The sequence below is a fragment of the Parus major genome, chromosome 14 (assembly GCF_001522545.3).
Source record: "Parus major isolate Abel chromosome 14, Parus_major1.1, whole genome shotgun sequence".
NCBI lineage: Eukaryota > Metazoa > Chordata > Aves > Passeriformes > Paridae > Parus > Parus major.
Window position 1 is genome coordinate 5155418 of NC_031783.1, and position 19454 is coordinate 5174871.

Genomic DNA, 19454 nt, shown 5'->3' on the forward strand with positions numbered 1-19454 from the left:
TTGCTACCTTGAAAGTGCACTGGAGTTATTAAAATATTCTGAACCTGAATTATTAATGAAGAAACTGGCTGAATATTCTATGAATATTTTAATAATGATCCAAATACAGCATGCAATACCAGCATATGGCTAAGACTGATGCTTCTGAAAGGCTTCTTGTCTTTGCAATTCTTCATAGAAATGAGACTTCAGGAGGTAATAGCAAAGCTGTGAGTTTATGTTCAGCTAGGGACCTTCTGTTTGAACTTTAACTTCTAACAGAATTTATTCTATGTGTTGCTTTGAATACTGATGCACTTGCAAACAAGTTTTGATCAGAGCCTTGTTTTTATTATTTTTCACTTTATTTGCAGAGCCTGCTATTCCAGCTTTTAAAGTCTGGTTCATTTAAGTCATTCTCCATACAAAGCACAGCACAGTCCTTCAGCTGGTTCTTTTTAATTGCTAAGACTTCACACAGAGCAGCAACAGGTACTGGTCACAGCACTTGAGAGAACACAGCCTTATCTGAAAGTCCTGCTGGTGGTGCACTGCTGCTCCTGTTCCCTGTGCCTCACAATGCCTGCAGCCTGTTGCCTAGCAAAGGGGATGAGAGCTGCACTTTTTTTTTCCCCCAATCTTATCAGTCATTTCTTTATATGCGAAGCTGGAAGAACAAAATCACCTCAAAAGTTTCTTGAATTCAGAAAATCACCAGAAAGCTGATTTCTATGATCCAGTTGGAAGCATCATCCTTTCATCCTACTGTTCACCTCTCTCACAGGAACCATTAAACTCATTAATTTCGCTGAAAAGGTATCTGAATTCTCCTCATGCATTCTGTATCAGCTCAGATTGATGCCCCTTGCTATGAGTAACAGCAAAGAAAAACTGCATGTTTATCAGAGAAGCCCATATCTCCCATTTTCCCTGTCTTTGGAATCTCTGAGCTGTCCATTACCCATGCATATCATGCTGCAAACCAGGTTAGCAAGAGCACAAACAGTGAGAGAGCAATTGCACTGATGTGTAAATAATGCAACAGCAAGCAACTAATCTGATTTACAGGACTTGGAAAAGAGGCACCATCCTCTTAGTGATGCCAGTCTTCAGGAATGTTTTTGCAACTCTAACATTTTGCAATAACACTCTTTTCTATCTGTGTCAATGCACAGCTAGACACTCCTTATTCAAATATGATAATGAGGAACTATTAAGAGTATTGCTTAATAATCACACTTAAACCCTGAAGGATGTCCCACTGCAGAGTGGGCCCAAGCCCCTGACCACATATAAAGTCCATAAAAGCATGAGAAGCTTTCACAAGCCTTCTGTCAAATACCTTCAGACACTTCTCCCTAATGCAATATGAAGTTCTGAGAGGAGTCAAGCACCTAGGAATTGACACAAACAGGTTCACAGTAGTTTTTTGGTTAAAGGGTCAATGTTACTCTGAATGAAGAGGTGAATATCTGATATTTGCCAGCCCTTATATAGCCTGGCTTTCATCAGTTATTTCTGCAGTTTAAGTCCCTATTTTGGCTCATTTGTACAAGTATATACAGAACAACTAGTGGACAAATGATTTTCCTCCAATTCCACCAATGTGTTATGTACTGGTTGTATCAACACCAAACACTACCAGGTTTTCTACAAATAAACATCCCTACCAAGAACAGAGCTTAAACACATCAGTTCTAGCCAGCTGGTGTCAGCCCTTGTGGTCTTCTCTTGCCACCCTCTAAATACCATGGCCTGACAGATATTTAACATCCTTTACAACAGCTGTTGATAAGAACAGAATTCCCTGTTTCAGTCTCACCTATTTACTCTGAGCAATAAATCAAAACCCTCTGAATGAAATTAGGCAATCACACAAAAATTCATAGGCTAAGAAGACTGCTCTTTTCTTTCATTGCAAGATTCTGGTCACAGAAAACTTTATCTTTGCCAATGATACAAAGGTGATTCAACCATGAGATGCTTCTGTTCTGAATTTAAACCCTATTCTCTTCATGGAACATTACTAGTTTCTATCAGTATTCCATGTTCCTTGAACACATGAAAGTCAGTTTTTTGACCTTTAACCTCAAACTATGATTTTCCTGAAAAAAATCACTCAACATTTTTGCACAAATTTAACTAAATGTTTAAGCCTAGTCCTAGTCCTAAATGTACTCTCACAAGACAGCATAGAATATGGAACAAATCTCACTCATACGATGTTTCCCTTCCCCAAACTCAATTTCACTTCATTGTGCAAAACGAGCAGTCCCTGCCCGTATCCTTTCCTAAGAAAAGAAATATCATTGCACATTTTTCTCACTAAACATAACAGATTTAGAAACTTGTTATCTTTCTTTAAATATATCCTATTATAATTATTTGATCTTTTGCTACGAAGTGTACACCCTTATTTTCATTTAACGGACCAAAAAAAAAAATTTTAAAAAAATACAAGTCCTTTTTCATTAACAAGACAATAATATATATTTTTTCCTTTGCTTTTGCAAATGAAATTAGGCATCAGAACTAACAAAAGGTGTTCATCAACAGAATAGTTACCACTGACTTACCACACAAAGACAAAACCAGAGCACAGCTGCCACCTGACAAGAGAGCAGGACAGATAAGGATTCTAAACACCCTGAAGGAATTGCATAACTGATAAAATTACTATTCAGCAAAGCCCAGCTGCAGCACCTTTAAAGGGCTGTACCACAAAACATAACAATGGACAGTAGCACTTTCAGCAATTTTTAAATGAGTACCTAGAAAGAGTACAAGAAAAAAAATCCCAAGCCTTCAGAAGTCTAATCCTATTGTACAGCTATGTCAAAAGGATGCCTTAACAGAAAACCAGCAGCCATGACTACAGAGGGATTCATTTTTTTAATGAGCTGCAGATCACAGGAAATAGGTAAGAGATGGACCATTTTTGCCTCAAAATCATAAAACTAAAGAAGCTACACAAACCATGAGGTTATCAAATATTTACTTACCATCTTCCATGTCTTCCTCGGTGTTGTTATGTCCATCAGCCATAGCTACATTCCCATTAATGACAGGATTTTGAGTGATTCTTGGAGGATCATCTGTATCTCCAGCTAAGACCAAAAAAAGTATGTAAAAGTTAATAATAATAATAAATGAACTTTTTTGTCTCAGGCTGTGTTTATGAGATACATGAATGGTGCATGCTCATGCAGAACAGTATTTAATTAAGTTATTGCTCAACAGTTGTACAGGTATGTGTCTAATGAAAATTCCCCATATAGGTGAATCTTTATGGATGAAGAAAAAGGTCCACATTAATGTGGAAAACAGATACAAAGAACATAAACTGACTTTTAAGTTTACAAATGGCCTTACAATCAGCATCTCATAATTAAGTCTCATTAAATAAGAAATTTTTCTTTACTTTTTCTTGCATTCTTATAATGCAAGAAATTTTTACACAAGTTCAAGTTTCTAATACCAGACTTTCTAAACTAATAAGTTATGTTAAGACTTCTTCAGTGTTACTGTTTTTAAAAGGAAAAACCTGAACCTCTAATCAAATGTAATGGTAAGATTTAAACCTTACTTGTGGAAAATTGGAAAGGAAATCTTTTAGGATTAAGGAACATTTTAGATATGTTTTCCGGTTTCTAACCATCACTGCCATTAAGTTTTGCTCCAGTGGCCATTACATATGTAAATGCCACTAAACCAAGAGATATGAGACAACTTGATGAACTGAAACCCCGCTATTTCTAAGATGCATTGCTTTGATTGAACAAGCACCTTCCTGATTCCTCCAACAACTGAACAACACCTCCTTCCATTGCTTCCACACCAAAAGCCAGTGGATAATTTCAGCACAATTCCAGAAAAAATGATATATTCTTGGATAAACGAAACTGGGTTTTATCATCAAACTGTAAAACCTATAAGCCCTTGCAGTCATCTCAAGGACAAGCACTACTTAAAAAACACTATAATTTAAAGGGTCTGATGAGTTTCTCATTGCTATACAACTCATGCTATTAATTTATATATTCTACTACCCCTTAGGAGCCCCAAGGTGACAGATCTGTGTAACCAGGAGCGGTTTTATACCCAAAAGCTACACACAAGCTACGGACCGTGCGCACTGCCGGGGCTGCAGGTAAGCTGTGTCCCGGGCTGGGAAGTGCTGCCAGGGGCCCCGGGCCGATCCCAGCTGCAGCACAGCCGCCCGGCCGTGCCCTGCCCGTCAGCACCCTGGACAGAGCTGCCCTCGGCCCCGGCCCCGGTCCCGGCCCCGCGAGCGGCTCCGCGCAGTGCCGGGCACGCCGGGACGGGCCCGCGGCCCGGGCCCCGCAGCACCTGCCAACCGGCACGGACACTTGCCTTCTACCGCACCGCAGCCGAGCCTCTCCTGGGAAAAACAGACAAACACAGGAGACGACAGCACCTCCCGATCGTGTGTGCTCATCTCCCGAGTCTTTTAAAAGCCAGGCAGCTCCCACCAAAGGGAAGTTAAGCCACGGGAGAAGTGCAGCATCGGTCACCAGGTGCTTCAGAGTCCTGCCTCTCCTCAGAGCACAGCACGCTTTTGCAGCCTCATTCCAATTCACAGCACACGGGAAGATACTTTCACACCCGGCACTTCTATTCTGATTGTTTACTCTCCTAGTAAATCCGCACAAGTAGTAACCTCTGCCCTCAGCACGACAGAAACAGCTCAGGTTAGAGACTTACTCCTGGATTAGAGCTACGCTACATCACGAACTTAATGCTCACACACGGCTTTTGGGCATTTATACACACGCTGCAGCACCCACGTGCACTTTTCTGAATTCTCAGCTTTAGAAAAAAAGCAAAATCAAGTGTGACTTGAAGTTTTCTAGGAAGGTCTGCAGAAGATTGGCTGGGGTGGGGTAGAGCCTCAGGGCCCCCTCAGCAGCGATCGGCACTGGCAATGCTGCAGCAGAACAGCAAGTCAAAGATTTACTACAACAAAATTATGGGGGGTCAGGTTTGAACTCCTGCAACTTAACAGCAGGAAAAATGACAAAAATCAAGAGTGAGAAGGAAAGATCTCCAATTTCATTTCAACATCCTGCCTTCCTCCCTGCTTTTTTAACCTTTTAACAGCACGTGCTGATCTAAACAGAAAGCTTCATCTGGGTCACTGCATTCCAGAAGCATACAGCATGTTCTCAAAATGCAACAATTGTTTACACTAAACTAATACAATTTTTAAAAATTATTTTTCTTCCTAAAGTTATCATCAGTGCAACTTAGTATCTGGAAACAAACTGAAGCAAACACCTGAGGAATAGTTCTGTTCTTCACTAAAAGGATATCCAATGTTATCTTTTAACAGGGATTATAAATATTGACATCGTGTTTCATGGGGAAAGAACTGTCCTTAACTACGAAAATAAAGAGCTTTCTATGAGATACTGCTCTACATTCTCTGAAAGTATGAGGAGTTAGAGGTCACAGAAACAGCAATCAACTTAAACAGAGACAGCTTCTGAGAGATACTGTTTAGTGATAAGACAAATGAACCATGATGAATGCCCCTGCTGCTTCTTGTGACATAGATGGACACAAAGTTTGTGATACAGCTTTCAATATGGAAACCAGATAACACTAGTCAATGCTTTTGGCTACTATGAACAAAGGAAGCATTTTAGATGCTAATAAAATTCAACTAATCCTTTACACAAACAAAACACAATCCCTCTTCAACAGATGTACTAGCAGGCAGTATAACAAAATACATTTTCTACTAGGGCATTGAAAACCAGTAATTTGTGGTTGTTTTTTTCTTTTTTCTTGTCCTTAAGAGCTCAGAGGAAAGAATTGTAAAATCACACCAAGGTTTAATTAAGAAACATGTGTTCCTTTGCCTCAAGTAGAGGCAACGCCGAAGACTTACTCAAATTATACATGATGGGGTTAAGAAAGAGAAAAAATACCTGTCCACACTGGCCAGGAAAACCTTCCTACCAAACATATTACTTAACACACTGCTGTCTTTAATGCAGCTTAAACCACAGTGTGTCAACATCACTCCAGTCATGTCATCTGTCCATTCCCACATCAGAATACCCAGTTTTAATCATATCCCTGGAATAAATGTGAAATGCAGTCCATGAATCAACTGAAAGTTAACATAAACCACACCAATTAAGGAAGTATCACAACAAAATAACTTTAGGAATAGGAAATGTTTTTAACTCCTTAAATATATTATTGCAATATTAAATGAATACAACTTTCAATAGCAAAACTGTAGACCCTGCAAGACTGTTTTCTAAGCACTTATTTTCCACCTCTCCAAAATGCAACACAAACTTTTGTAGCTATTATTTTGTTACAAAAAGGAATGCAAGGCAACATGAAAAATAGTGATGACAATTTCTTCCGAAATATTTAACATCATATACCATTTTCTCTCTGTCCATGGCACTGTGTCACAAATGAAAAATACATCTTGAAGAGTTTACAGTCTTTTGAATTTGGAGGTTAAGAAACTCCCAAGAAGAGACATTTCAGATATTAGTGAGTTTGTGCACAAAAAAGAGCTCTCACTTAGTTACTGCAAGATCATGAATGCTGAAATAAGTCTAACACCGAGATATGCAACTGGAACAAAACTGGAGTGTGACGCCACAGGTTGGGAAGCTGGTGTCAGTCACCTTACGCAGACAAATTACTGGATTATAAATAAATGACTCTGCAGGTGCACACTTCTCATTGCTCATTAACTACGTCTGTCACAGAAGTGTTGAGATGAAAGCAAAATTGTTATGGCAACTGCTGCAGGGGAAAGTGGGAGAAAGAAGGAAAAAAACCCAACTAAATTCTCTGAAGCTATGAACTTGCCGGGTAATGACAGACCATACAGAAAGTATACATATGAAAAAAAATCTGCTTGTTGTGGGCTGTGAGCTCAGTATCATCATATTCAAATACACCATTAAGCAATCAGAACTAAAATAGCATCAATAGTTTTAAAATACAAACCTGCTATTCAAAAAAAAAAAAAAAAGCTGTTCTGATGGATTCAGCCTATTTAATGATATGAACTCAAGAGTCACTGTAAGATACATTGCTCTGTTGTTCTACTTTTCACAACAAATCTAAAGGAATGAATCTCTGTCATACTTCTGTCCTACTGATGAGAAAGTGGAAAAGATTTTGTCAAGTTCATGTGGCTTCTGCCATAACTGAAATGCAGTTCTGAGACAGGAGCTGTGCAGAGTGCTCTGTCCCTGAGCTGCAGGACACGTTGCTCAGCATAAACACGTGTTTGCAGTCACGTGTGGCCAAAAGCTACAGAATGACTCCACAAGCACAGCAATTCCACTACAGCACAAACTGCCTCTATTTAACAATGATGACAGTGAGCTATAGCTTTACTAAGCTTTCAGTCATGACTCACATCACAGCCATAGTCAAAGTCTGAAAGATTATCTATAATGTCTGTCATTAGCTTTTGGAGCTGGCAGCCACAGAGGAGAAACTGAAGCAGTCTCCGCAGCAGGTTATGAAACATTTGTTTCCTTTTGAGGTTAAGGAGACCACAGCGGAGGAGTAATAGTGATACTAAAAGCTTGGTTACAGTTATCACACACATCCGCCTCACACTGGAAATCACTGGGACTGAGGGCTTGCACAGTCCCTGCAGACAGCTTGCACAGCTCTCCATGCAGCAGGGCCACAGCAATCCCAAAATGAGCAGGGAGTTGCACCGAGGGCAGCATCAGCAGCCTGAAGGGAGTCAGTCATTCACTGCTGGCAGCAGCTTGAATAAATACCATGAACTTTCACATCCGGGGGGAAAGCAGAAAATAACACGATTTTCTCCTCTTCTGCTGCACTAAATGGACATTCAGAATCAAAGCCTTCATGAAAGTTTTAAAAGGGCATTTTTCTTTTTAAATACAAATACAATACTATATACAGATATGATAAAGGGGGGATGGGGGGGATTCCAGTGGATGAGTGAACCTGCAGTAAACACTAGGAGAAAGACTTACTGAGCAAAAATAATCAGGTGGCAGGAGATAAGAATAAAGTCAGAGAATGCAAATGAGCAAAGTCCATGCTGTAGCAGTCAGCCTACATCAGCATCAAGGATATCCACTGCATGCTCAACACAGTCCAGGTCTAGCTTTGCTTCTCAGTCTCAGGACTCAAAGCTGTCACAACACCCCAGGGGAGCCAAGCAGAGCCATGGTCCTCTGCACTCTCTACAGAACATCTCTTCTATTGTGGAGCAAATATATTTAAAAATTATTATTTTAAAATGTATCAGTATTTTAAATAAATTGACATCTAAAGGTTTGCTTCAATGCATAGTTTGAAATACCAGCCTGAGATAGGTAATAGCACACAAGTAAAAAAAAATAAATAAATAAATTAAGAAATCACTACTGCTAGAAATCATAATGAATAAACATTCTGTGATTTCAAGTGGTATAATAAATATCACTTCTTTAACCGCCAAATTGATCCTTCCTATTGTAGCTATTGGGCAGCATATCAAAATACATAATTGAGAAATTCCTAAAGCAAGCAGTAAATACCACACTTTCTGAAGTAGTTACTAAACTGTGGTGGTGCAAAGACAACACTAAAGAGACTCAAGCAGAAAGCAAGAATATTACTTATTGAAAGCAAACAAGAAGGTTAGAAAAATGTGAAGATGGTGAACAAATACATGCCTTGAACTGGAAGAAACAATGCCAACAGGTTACTTCACAGTTCTGGAGCCAAGACTGCCCTGACCATGCCTGTAGGGGGGCTGCAAGCATTCCTGTGGAACTGGTTTTTATGTGGCTGTAACAGCTCACAGGAAAACTTGTGGGCTCCAGCAGCTTGCTCCTCCAGAAATCTGGAAACCATTGCTCTGAATGCCAGATGAATAGAGTGGCTCCCAGGAGGGTTTAAAAAGAACAATCAAAAACCAACCAAACAAAAAACCAAATACCCAGGCCAAAAAATAAAACCAAAACAACCACACATACCAAAATTAGCCAAACAAGCTCCCAACCCCATGCTCTGAACGGAATTCACTTACAGTAGTCAATCTTGGAACTACCAGAAGCGTTCAGAGCAAAAATTTCCCCTCACCTGCTCTGAAAGAACTCAGCTTTTCCAAAGTAAGAGAAGCTGTTTGGCCTCTAATCCCTACCTGCAGTTAGAATACAAACACCACTTATTGCACAAAGGGACTCAAGAGAACAGGAATTAAATGAAGAGCATTCTACACAGTTTCATTTTTCCAAGGCAGTCCTAGGTTGCTATAATGAAAAATCTGAAGAGGAATCAAGCAATTTCTGTACTGCCTTTCAAAAGGCATCCAAAAATAAAGCAATTGACCTAAAACATTTCAAAGGTATCAAACAGTCATGGAGACTGAGATTAATTTGGCCAGAAGAATGGGAGGAGGGGAAAGGGAAGTAAACCCCCACAATCCTATGGATACAGATGTAGGTAACTGCTGTCACAGATCTTTCCATTACTTGTAAATATTATGTCATTTGTCTTAGCAGTTAAAATTCTCCAATTAGCAAAACTGGGGAAAATTTGCTTTGGTCTCATTTATTATTTTTCTTTCTTCATGGTTCATTACTTGATCCAGTGCCAAAAGGTGTATCTAGAAATGTATGTACCTTAACAAGAAATTTATGAAGGACAATGACTAAGTCTTAAGGGGAAAAAACTTCTGGAGAAGTATCAGGAGGCAGAGCCAAGCTTACAGACTAAATGAGACAGGTATTAGGGGCATAGAAAGCAAGCAGACTTCCAGCTAGGGAAACAAGGTTTAAAGGTCTTCAATCCTTTCAAAATTTGTTCTATTACATTTAGAAAGCAAGGAGAAAAGACATCTATTTACTAAAGAGCAAGTAGCCAACATTAAATCTTAGAAAAAAACAAAAACAAAACAAAACAAAACCAAAACAGTATTCTATGGAAGTCTCTTGCTCTCTAATTGTCATCTGAAACAAGTAATTATTGCATTATTGACTGGGAACTACAAATCTCCCACAGAAGGAGATGATGTTACACAAGACAGCAAATGAAGAACTGGGATGGGACAACTTCCTGGAAGCAGAATCATCTCTGCCATGCCTACAGAATATGTAGCAATGACTAGACAGACAGTAACAACATTGCAGCCACCACTTATTACACTGATCAATCATTATGCTGCTGCCCTGCATTCCCATCACTGGCTCTGCCTGGCTAAAGAGGACATTTTGACAAAGCACAGGATGGCCAGACTGGTTTCTAACTGCGCCAATGTAACCAATGAATGGGAACAAAATTGTATTACTAGATTACATGATTCTTCTATTTTTAGATAAAACAAAGCAGTTATACTCTAAGAAGCCCCTGAACACTGAACAACACACATGAACAATACCAGTCTGTAAGGTAAATAGTATCAGAAGCTTCATCCCACTGACACAGTTATCTTCATGGGAAAATAAACAGGAGGTACAATGTAACTTTGTGGATAGAAAAATAGCTGAGAACAAATAGCCAGATACAATACACAATACCTGCTCTATAACTAAGCAGTTTGCTTGTTTGCTGTCTTAAACAACTCATTTATCTGCTGATCTTCAAAGACAGGAGCAGTCTGATGGCACTTTACAAAATAAAACCCTTAAAATGTCTTTAAAATGTGATTAATTTCCTACTGACACATAAAAAGCATTTAGGGCATTACCAATGCAACTACTCAGAGGACTTCAAACTGCCATTGAAGAAATCACCCCAAAAATTTACTGAAACCAAATTACTAACTAAATTACCTGCTTTCAGCAGTTTAACCCTTTGCTTTATGATTAATTCAATGTCAGATGAAAGACTGCATGAACCAGAGTTCAGTTTGGACACTAACAACACACCCATAATTATCCAACAAATGTACAGCTTTATGCTCTTCGTGAAGAGTGTGTACAGGCAGCCTTCACATTCCAAGGGATCTTTCAAATGCTTAAGCCCCAGGTGTTTAATAACTGGGGTAGACAGCAGCAGTGGCATAAGTTTTTCTTCAATACAGTGAAATTATTTAGCAGAAGACACAAACCTGCCTGTCTCATTATCCTGCCTTTATGCATTATACAGTATCACAACCTCTTGGCAGTCTTCAAGACAAGAGAAAGTCTGCTGAAAAATCTTTTACAGTTAGTCTGAAGAACTTTTTTAGCACAGGCTATGCTTCTAGAGAACTATCAGATCAGGAGGAAAGGCAGGAAGACTGCTTCTGGCTACCTGTAATACTCAAAAACAGTAACTAGAACAGTTGACAAGATAAATTATTTTCTTCCCTGATCAGGAAAGGCCGAAACATCAGAAGTGTCATGACCTATTATGGCAACAGCTCCTGGGCTTGCAGTACCTTCTCCTTGCTGAATCTAGAGCAGCAAGGCTGCAGAAGCAGCTACCCCAACTCGTCAGGTCTTGTCTCTGCACATTCCGGAGATGGCAGTGTGATTACATCTCTGCTGCGGGTCGGGCACTCAGTCCCAACCTACGGAACACACCCTAAACAATGTGTTTTTCCAGTATCACACCCCTCTCTATGTTTTACTGCTCTACTGAGTAATGGCCTTCTCTACTGCAACAATAAAGGCTACCATCTGTGGCATCACTCGAGAGGCTGCAAAGCAGCTCACAGAAAAAACAAAGTTCTGAAAGAAGGAAAAAAGGATGCACCCTCAGCAGGAGCAGGGCAGTCCAAGGGCCACACAGTATTTATATTTGTGTGACACTATACCCAGCATGCTACAGTACTGTGGGTATGTTCTTGCTGTGTTTAAGACAGACAATTAAAAAGCAATTAAAATGAGTATATTTGGACAATAATATAAGCATAACATTATGAAATTAATGATTCTGTATCCATTAGCACTTCCTCTTTCCTTGTGGAAGTCTAGAAAAGCACACACCTCCACCACCTGGACCAGCACAACTTTTTTTACTCAGATACATAAATTTTTCAGAACTTACTTCTGTATTATTTCAGATGAGTACAATCCACAGTCTCAGAGAGTCTTGGGGTACAACTATTTAATTAAACACAGTAACTGAACACTCAAATTATGCTTAAGCAGCAAAAAGGTTTTGCACATTTACCAGTAGCATAAAGCATTGCCTTACATGGGTATGATCACACACACCACTTGCCCAAACTGGCTCTGAAGGTACACTGCTTCTGCGCAGTTACTTTGCTACAGAGTCAAAATATTATTCATCACTATTTCAGATTCTGTAACTCTGTTTTGAGACCAGATTAATCCTTACAGCAAATGCTAATTGCACTGCTCACTCCTGAATTCAGCCTTGAAGCACGCTGAGTTTTGCTCACACTAGCAGTAGCACAGGAAGGTAGGTTGAATGTATTTTCCGAATAGTGATGTGATTTTTAAACTGTTGAAACACTGTTGATCTGTCCATGTTGGAGTTTAAAAGCAAAATTAATTTCCTAGTTGAGAACAACACTGGATAACAATATGGATTTGCACTGGAATTAATTTTACAGGCACTAGGAGCAAAGAACCACCTACTTTAGCCCTATCCTTTTAACAGAAAAGATCCAAGCCACAGAAAGCATGCAATGTGCCCAAACCCTCGCATTTAGGGATCTAACACCTCCAGCATTTCTTCCTGTTATTTTCAGTAATGCTTTTAAAGGTCTTCCTTTATTATTGGAGATTTACTAACACTGATCTTGTTTTCCCTCTTCTTCCTTACGCTCCTGACTGTGCAGAGAAATGGATAGGTACGCAAGGTATTCCAGGTTCACGGAGTTTGACTCAGTGGTTGCAGGCAGCTGGTCTAGTTCTAGACTAGACTTTAGTGAGAAGAGGAAAAGGCAAATAAATCAGATTTAGGAAAATAACATTAAAAAGTATATAAAACTGTGAAAAAGCAGGCAAGCAGAGTTAATCGTATTTCCTCCTCACCTGACAACACAAACAAGCTTAAATCCAGGCTTCTTTGCTGCACAGTAAAGGAGTCAAAATCAAATACGCTCACAAGAAAGTACTCCTTTGAGGATAACTATGGAATGTGTTTCAGAGGTGACTGTTACAGCAAAGCCAGCTAAAATCCCAGGCCAAAGCATCTCCAGACTTGATCGGCAGTTCCATGTTGAATTAGAAAAATGTAAAAACTGTGTCCCTGAGGACACAAGGAGAGGTGATCTCTGCCATGCCACTGCATGCATACACTGCCCACTTGGGATGCACAACTGGAAAATCTCAGTAGTACAGTGTCTGACTATGCTTTTCTTGAGGTGGTGGCTTCTGCAAGCAGAAGTTGCAGGCTCTAATTAGCACAGTGCACTGAGTACTAGAGCAATCTGAAATGTAATATGGAAGCATAAAGATATTGTTTATACAGAAGAACCATAAATCAAGCCTGTTGTGTATGCTGGTTTGGCTTCTTCATAACTAGAGGAGGATATGGGATTTTCTACTACTTATAGTACTCAAGGGACTTCACATTCAATTACTAGAATGCAAGTTTAAAGAAATAAAATCTGCTCTCCACACTTCCAGCACTTCTTTCCTCGGTTATCCAGGACCCTTCTACTCAGTCAATGCTGCTAAACAGCCATTTGATACCTTGTACCATCTTTGTTTTCCTTGTTGTAACTTCTTTACTTCTCCTATACCTTTCCAAGATGGAGGAGGGAAGCAAGGCTGTTAACCAGGCTGCACTCGGTGTTCAAAATGCAGCAGCACAGTGAACTTACACAAAGCAGTTATTATTCCCAGTTCACTTCCAAAGGCGATGCAGTGAATGGAAGAAGATTCTATGAGGAGCAGTGAAAAGGTACAGAGGCAGCATGGCCAGGCTCAGACACCCTCGGGGTGTGCACAGCAGGGAAGGGAACTCGCCATCCCTCCCCTGCACTCATGTTTAACATCAGCATCTGCCACTGACAGACCTCAACACACCAAGTTAAACGATTTTTGCTCAATCCAGGGTGGCTAATCTTATGCAAATATTCAGGGTTTCCATAAGGAACTCCTGAACGTTCATACAAAAAAACCCTGTTACTAGCCTAAAGTATAAAAAAAAAACCCCAAAATTCTTGACTGAGAACACAGTTTTGCAGCATCTATAAAACTCTACGCAGATAAGAAATGCCTATTGCCAAAATGTTTGGCACTTTTCCTTCAAAATAAAGAGCAGGCCCAAGTCACGCTTCCCTTCCACTTCAGGAAAACCATTCCCAGTGGTGGAGGAGCACCCGGGCAGTGTGGGGCTGGGAGCAGGACCAGCCCCACAGGCCCAGGTGAGATTCCTCCTGGTTTGGGCAGGGAACTGCTCGGAGCAGCCTCTGCTGGGAAGAAGCGCCATGCAGAGAAGTGCAGAGCTGAACCAATTAGCGTGGGGTGCCGGTGCTGATAAATCCTAACCTCACATCAGGGTCGCTTTTACAAGCGCAGATTAACCGTGGGGAAAACGACAACAACAATTAAACCATTGAAGGCCTGAGGTTTGAGGTTGTTCTGTTAAGTCCTTTATGTGAACTGATACACATGCACACGTGCACGGCCTGGTAACACAGGAACATTTACTGCTTCCTGCCAGCCATACGGGGAGCACTGCTGACAAAATCATTCGTTTCTACTGAAATTCACTTTTCACTGTGTTTAGTAACAGATACATTTCAAGTGTAACAGTAAACTATGATTTTAAGAGATTCCTACTACAAAAAAAAAAATCTACACTTTGTGTTAATTTTAACATTTGTTTTCTATGTAATTAACAAGAAGTAATTATGCTCTCATCTAAAATTAACAACTGCAAAATGAGCAAAACAAAAAATGTTCCTTTTTTCAAATGGGGTGATCTGGAAAAGAAGCTGCTTTCTTGTTCTCTAAGACATAGATTTCAGAGCTCTCTTCTCCCCTATACTTCCCAGATTCCTAAAAGACATGGTTCCCAGGAGCTTTAGGGGCTGTTCCTTAATAAACTCAATTTTCCAGCCTCGCCTGTTAGCACTGTCTCCAAAAGCTTCAGTGACCCAAGAGGATGAACATGGAATGACTGTGCATGGAAAAGGTGCCCAGCTGGGACGGGGGATTTGGTGATCCCCCTGCCCTGAACACACAAAAGGCTCAGGGCTGGTGTCCTAGGGAGCAGAGACTGTGGGGTGGCTTTTACCCCATCCTGCTCCCATTTGGAAATCCCCCTCCCTCCATCCATGTCCCGTTTTGACTGGAGTCTCCATGAAGATTTTGGGGTCTAGACACTGCCAAGAAACCCCAGCCACTACATTTCTGGCCAGCCTTAATCTACTGAATCATCTGCCAGGTGGCTGCTTTCTTCTACTGTGTAGCACGACCACTAGCAATCATTAAAATAATTTTAGAAGCCTTAACAGAGCACTGATCCAAGAGTTTTCCTCAGTTTCTACAACAGAATCATTGAATTCCAAAGCAGTTTACACTTTCTTCAGCACTTGTTTTAACTAAGATTTAACCTTTATTTTCCCTTTCCATCCGGACAGCAACCTTTCTACCCCCAAGTGTTAATGCAAGAAAATTATTACTTAGGTTCTAAGAAAGAGCTGATTATTGTTGTAAAATGTTCTGAAGATCAGCTTCACTTTACTGCTTTGAAGATGAAAGTTACTGTACTGAAAACATCCAAATGTTAGCAGACACCAAAATTAGCACTAAACAGTGTTAATTATTTAATACTGTCTATATGGAGAGCAACTTTCTTCAAACAAATAACACAGCTGAAAAACTGTTTTGTATCTCGGGTGTCAGTCTCCACTCTTTACCATGGAATTCTTAAAAGAATGCAGAAGGGGAACTTCATAATCCTCAGTTAAGCACTCCACTGACAATTTTATCACTTTTTCTTTGTCAGCAATTTTAAGTCGCATTCTTTTCTTACTGGAAACAAAAGAAAACTTTTAAGTGACTGAAAAAGCTTTTCCTGTTTAACTATTCAGTGTTAAATAGCCAACCAGCTGCTTTGGTGCCAAACAGGCTGCCATGGGACCACAGAATCAAGTCCCTACTTCCCCAGGACTATTAGTTAAACAATCACAATCAGGAATGAAGTTATACTTTGTATTCTAGAGAAAACAGTATACAGACCCAGCCATATACAGATTTTGAGGCTAACTTGCTTTTCCAAATGCTAACACAAACCCACTGAAATCCACGAGGCAAAAGAAACTGCTGTGTACTCCTCCACAGGCACATTAGCTGTGAACAGCCAAATTCAGATCTCCGAAGCTGAGCAACTTGTAGTACAAACAAGAATAAATAAGAACCCACTGATACACACTGGAACTCTAAACCAGCCATCTTTTAGAACTGCATCACAGACAGAGCTTCTTGAACCCTGTGCCTCATACAGTAACATCTGCAGACTTCAAAACTACATGGTTTATGCAAACAACTATTTCAGAAACAGAAATTTGAAAGATGCATTCAAGAAGGAAGATGTCACACCTATGTAATTTTATTTTAATTTCATTTTAAAGAGCAACCAAATGGCAGGGCTGAAGGGACAATGATGCTTCTGATGGAGTTTATTGTATATGGTCAGGCTCTTGGATATTTCAGTGCTCTCGGTAATGTCCTGATGTGCCACCATCCCAAATAATCACCCAAATTAGTTTTCTCTTGTAAAGGGAAACAAAACAAGTTGGTCAAAAATCTCCTTTTTCTTTGGAAAACTGAGTTACTTCACATGTGGCAGCAGTTATAATTAGCACATTTTTCATCAGAAATACATTCTGAAAAGGAAATTTTATTTCACTGCTCACATGTTCGTTGCATATTTACTTTCTTACTATATATTACATTTATTTTTTGTTTCATGAGCCAAATCCTCAGACAGTATTTCAATAGCTTTCTGGTCAACTATTCTTAGAACATAAAGACAACAAAACAGACTGGAAAACACATTTTAGGACAGTTGGCTACTGCACGTCACTCAGCAAACTACATCTTATGCTTTGCAGAACACCCTAATTCCAGAAATACACTCCCAATCTCAATACTCTATTCTTTCTGGTAAATCTTCCCAACTACTTCTATTTTCACTCCACTGCTAGTGCCACTCATCTGAAGCAAATTCTGAGGACTTCCAAAATTAATTACTGTCTTCCTGCTTTGCCTCTGGCTAGAAGCTGGTATAAACACCATCATTGAATTAAGCTGTATCTCAAATTCCTTATCCTATTGATGATGAATGATTCTTCCTTTGTCTCAGGACAACCCAAAGTCCCTTAAGTTTACTCCAAACTGTCTTTTTCTCTGTAGTAATGCAGCGTTTTGTGGTCTGTGTCATCATCAGCCACTACAGCCTCACACACAGCTGGGACGGAAACCCTCAGTACTCACACTTCTTCTGCTCCAGTTAGTCCATTTATATTTCCTGCTACAATTTTTACCCCACAGCTCTCACTATTTGCAGTATATCTCTGGAGCATACAAAAGCAGATTTATTTTTTGGCAGTCCTTCTCACTACTGGACCCTCCTTGCCTCTCTTTTTCCTGGACTGCTTTTCCATGACTTTAAAACTGCTAAGAGTTTTCCTTGAAGGGGTGTGAGCATGGGATAGTGCCTGGCAGTGGATCACAGGAGAGAAGAGAAAAATAAACCCAAACACAGAGGTACACCACAAACTCTCTAGTATGTAATTCCTGGCACTTCCTTAGCTCCAGACCTTTTTCACCAAAAAAAAATCAATTGGGAAGCCATAAGGATGTTCCTTCTCTCAGAAGCAGAGAGGACATGATTTAAGAGATCTTGCTGAAGAAACAGAAGTACATACCAAAACAAAAGTATCTACAATTAATGTGCATTATTTGCAAGTTTTTCACTGAAAAGGGACTAAATTAACTGAACTGAAGCAGAGAGTTACAATTTAAATGCCATTACAGTCTGGTCTCACCCAAACCTAAAACAAACTCCAGATGTTATTGGTCAAAGTCAGAATTAGAGCAGCATTTAAGAATTACTAGAGACAGTAATAATTTAACTGCAACTGTTATCCCTTCTGGAAGGGGAAACTTCTTCTCTGAAAGAAAGGAAGGGACACACTGTGTCTTTGCAATAAAAAATAAGCAGAGATATAAAAGGCAATTTTTAAAAAGAAGATAAAATAGACAGGGACTGAAAAGCCAATGGTTACTTCAGTGGTTATTTTGCTGGAGGTTATCAGGGAGGAGAAGCCACTCTCTGTGACACAGCTCTCAACTAGCAAAAGAACCAAACCAAGCCTTTGAAAGAATATTCAGTTATCTTACCTACAGAAACCAGGTGGCACCTACAAGTGGCAGCGCTGTGTTTATCTGAGTGGTAACACAACACTGGCATACTCCAAACACCTAAGCTACACAACAGGAAATTTATTTATGCACATGTAACTGGAGTTTTTACCTGTTTAAGCTTGTTCACAAACCCCATTAGACACAACACACTGTCTAGATTTTTACCTAGCAGATGTACTTTTTTCCCCCATTACATCCTTTGACCATAAAAATGTTAAAATAAACATACACTATTAATTCATATGACCAAGCTCAGGTATTTTAATGTCCCTATGTATGTTTTATTATTGATGCATTTTCAGCAAACTTTAAGATCAAAGAAACCCCACAAGACCAAAAAGAGAAACACAGACAAAACGACAGGGTGAGTATATTTGTTTCACTATGACAATCTGGGTAAACAAGATATTTCACTAAACATCCAGATGATAATCTGTGGGATGCTAGAGATCTCTGGGATTTTATCAGAAAACTTCTATCAAGTCATAGGCCCCCCATACTGCCCTTCTCAAAGCAGGGCCCTGGGATTTAAGCCACCTGCAGCTGAATTGCAGGAGATAGGCAATGCACCCCAAGGACCAGGCTGCACACACACAGGGGAAATACCACATCCACTACTGCTGGGCTGCACAATGCAAGATAAAAAGGTGTTCAGTGTTCAAAACACTGCAAATGCCTCTTCTTTGAAAATTAAAATATTTACTTCAAAGTGCTGACACAGAATAAATGACCCCAGAAAAAAGAGAAACACCTTTCAATTAACTTACAGGTACCTGGCTTTAGCTTTGCTATTGCCATCATACCTAACACATCCAACGCTCACAGCCAAATTTGGGTTTATAATTGCGGGGAAGGGTATTTTCATTATTTTCTGCAAATCCTATTTGCAAATCAACTCCACTAATTTCTCAAGCAAAAAGAAAGGCTACAAATGTAAGGATTTCAATGCCAGTAGTGATTCCAATTCCCTGTCTCCATTACCCCTGAAGTTTGAGCATATTCCCAATCCCTGCAAATTTCCTTCTCTGAGCTCACCCTACTGAGCTGTACAGGGAACTTCCACTTGAATGCTGAGCTCCAGCTACTGGGGAAGAGGAAAGACTATTCCACATCTACCAATAAGTGCATCCCCCATGCATTTGCACACATGCAGCCAAA

At 39.9% G+C, this 19454-nt stretch overlaps 1 protein-coding gene across 3 annotated transcripts in view; it reads right to left on the bottom strand.

Moving 5' to 3' along the window:
- USP7 (ubiquitin specific peptidase 7) overlaps nt 1-19454 on the bottom strand; it is a 72162-nt gene that overhangs the window by 38702 nt on the left and 14006 nt on the right. For 2 of the 3 annotated variants that reach the window (XM_033517801.1, XM_015642994.3), the window contains exons 2-3: nt 2982-3086; nt 2556-2588 (exon numbers count right to left, since the gene is read on the bottom strand). In XM_033517801.1, coding sequence (XP_033373692.1) covers nt 2556-2588; nt 2982-3086 — 138 coding nt within the window. The remainder of the gene's footprint in view (nt 1-2555; nt 2589-2981; nt 3087-19454) is intronic. The other variant, XM_015642995.2, reaches the window with a different exon arrangement.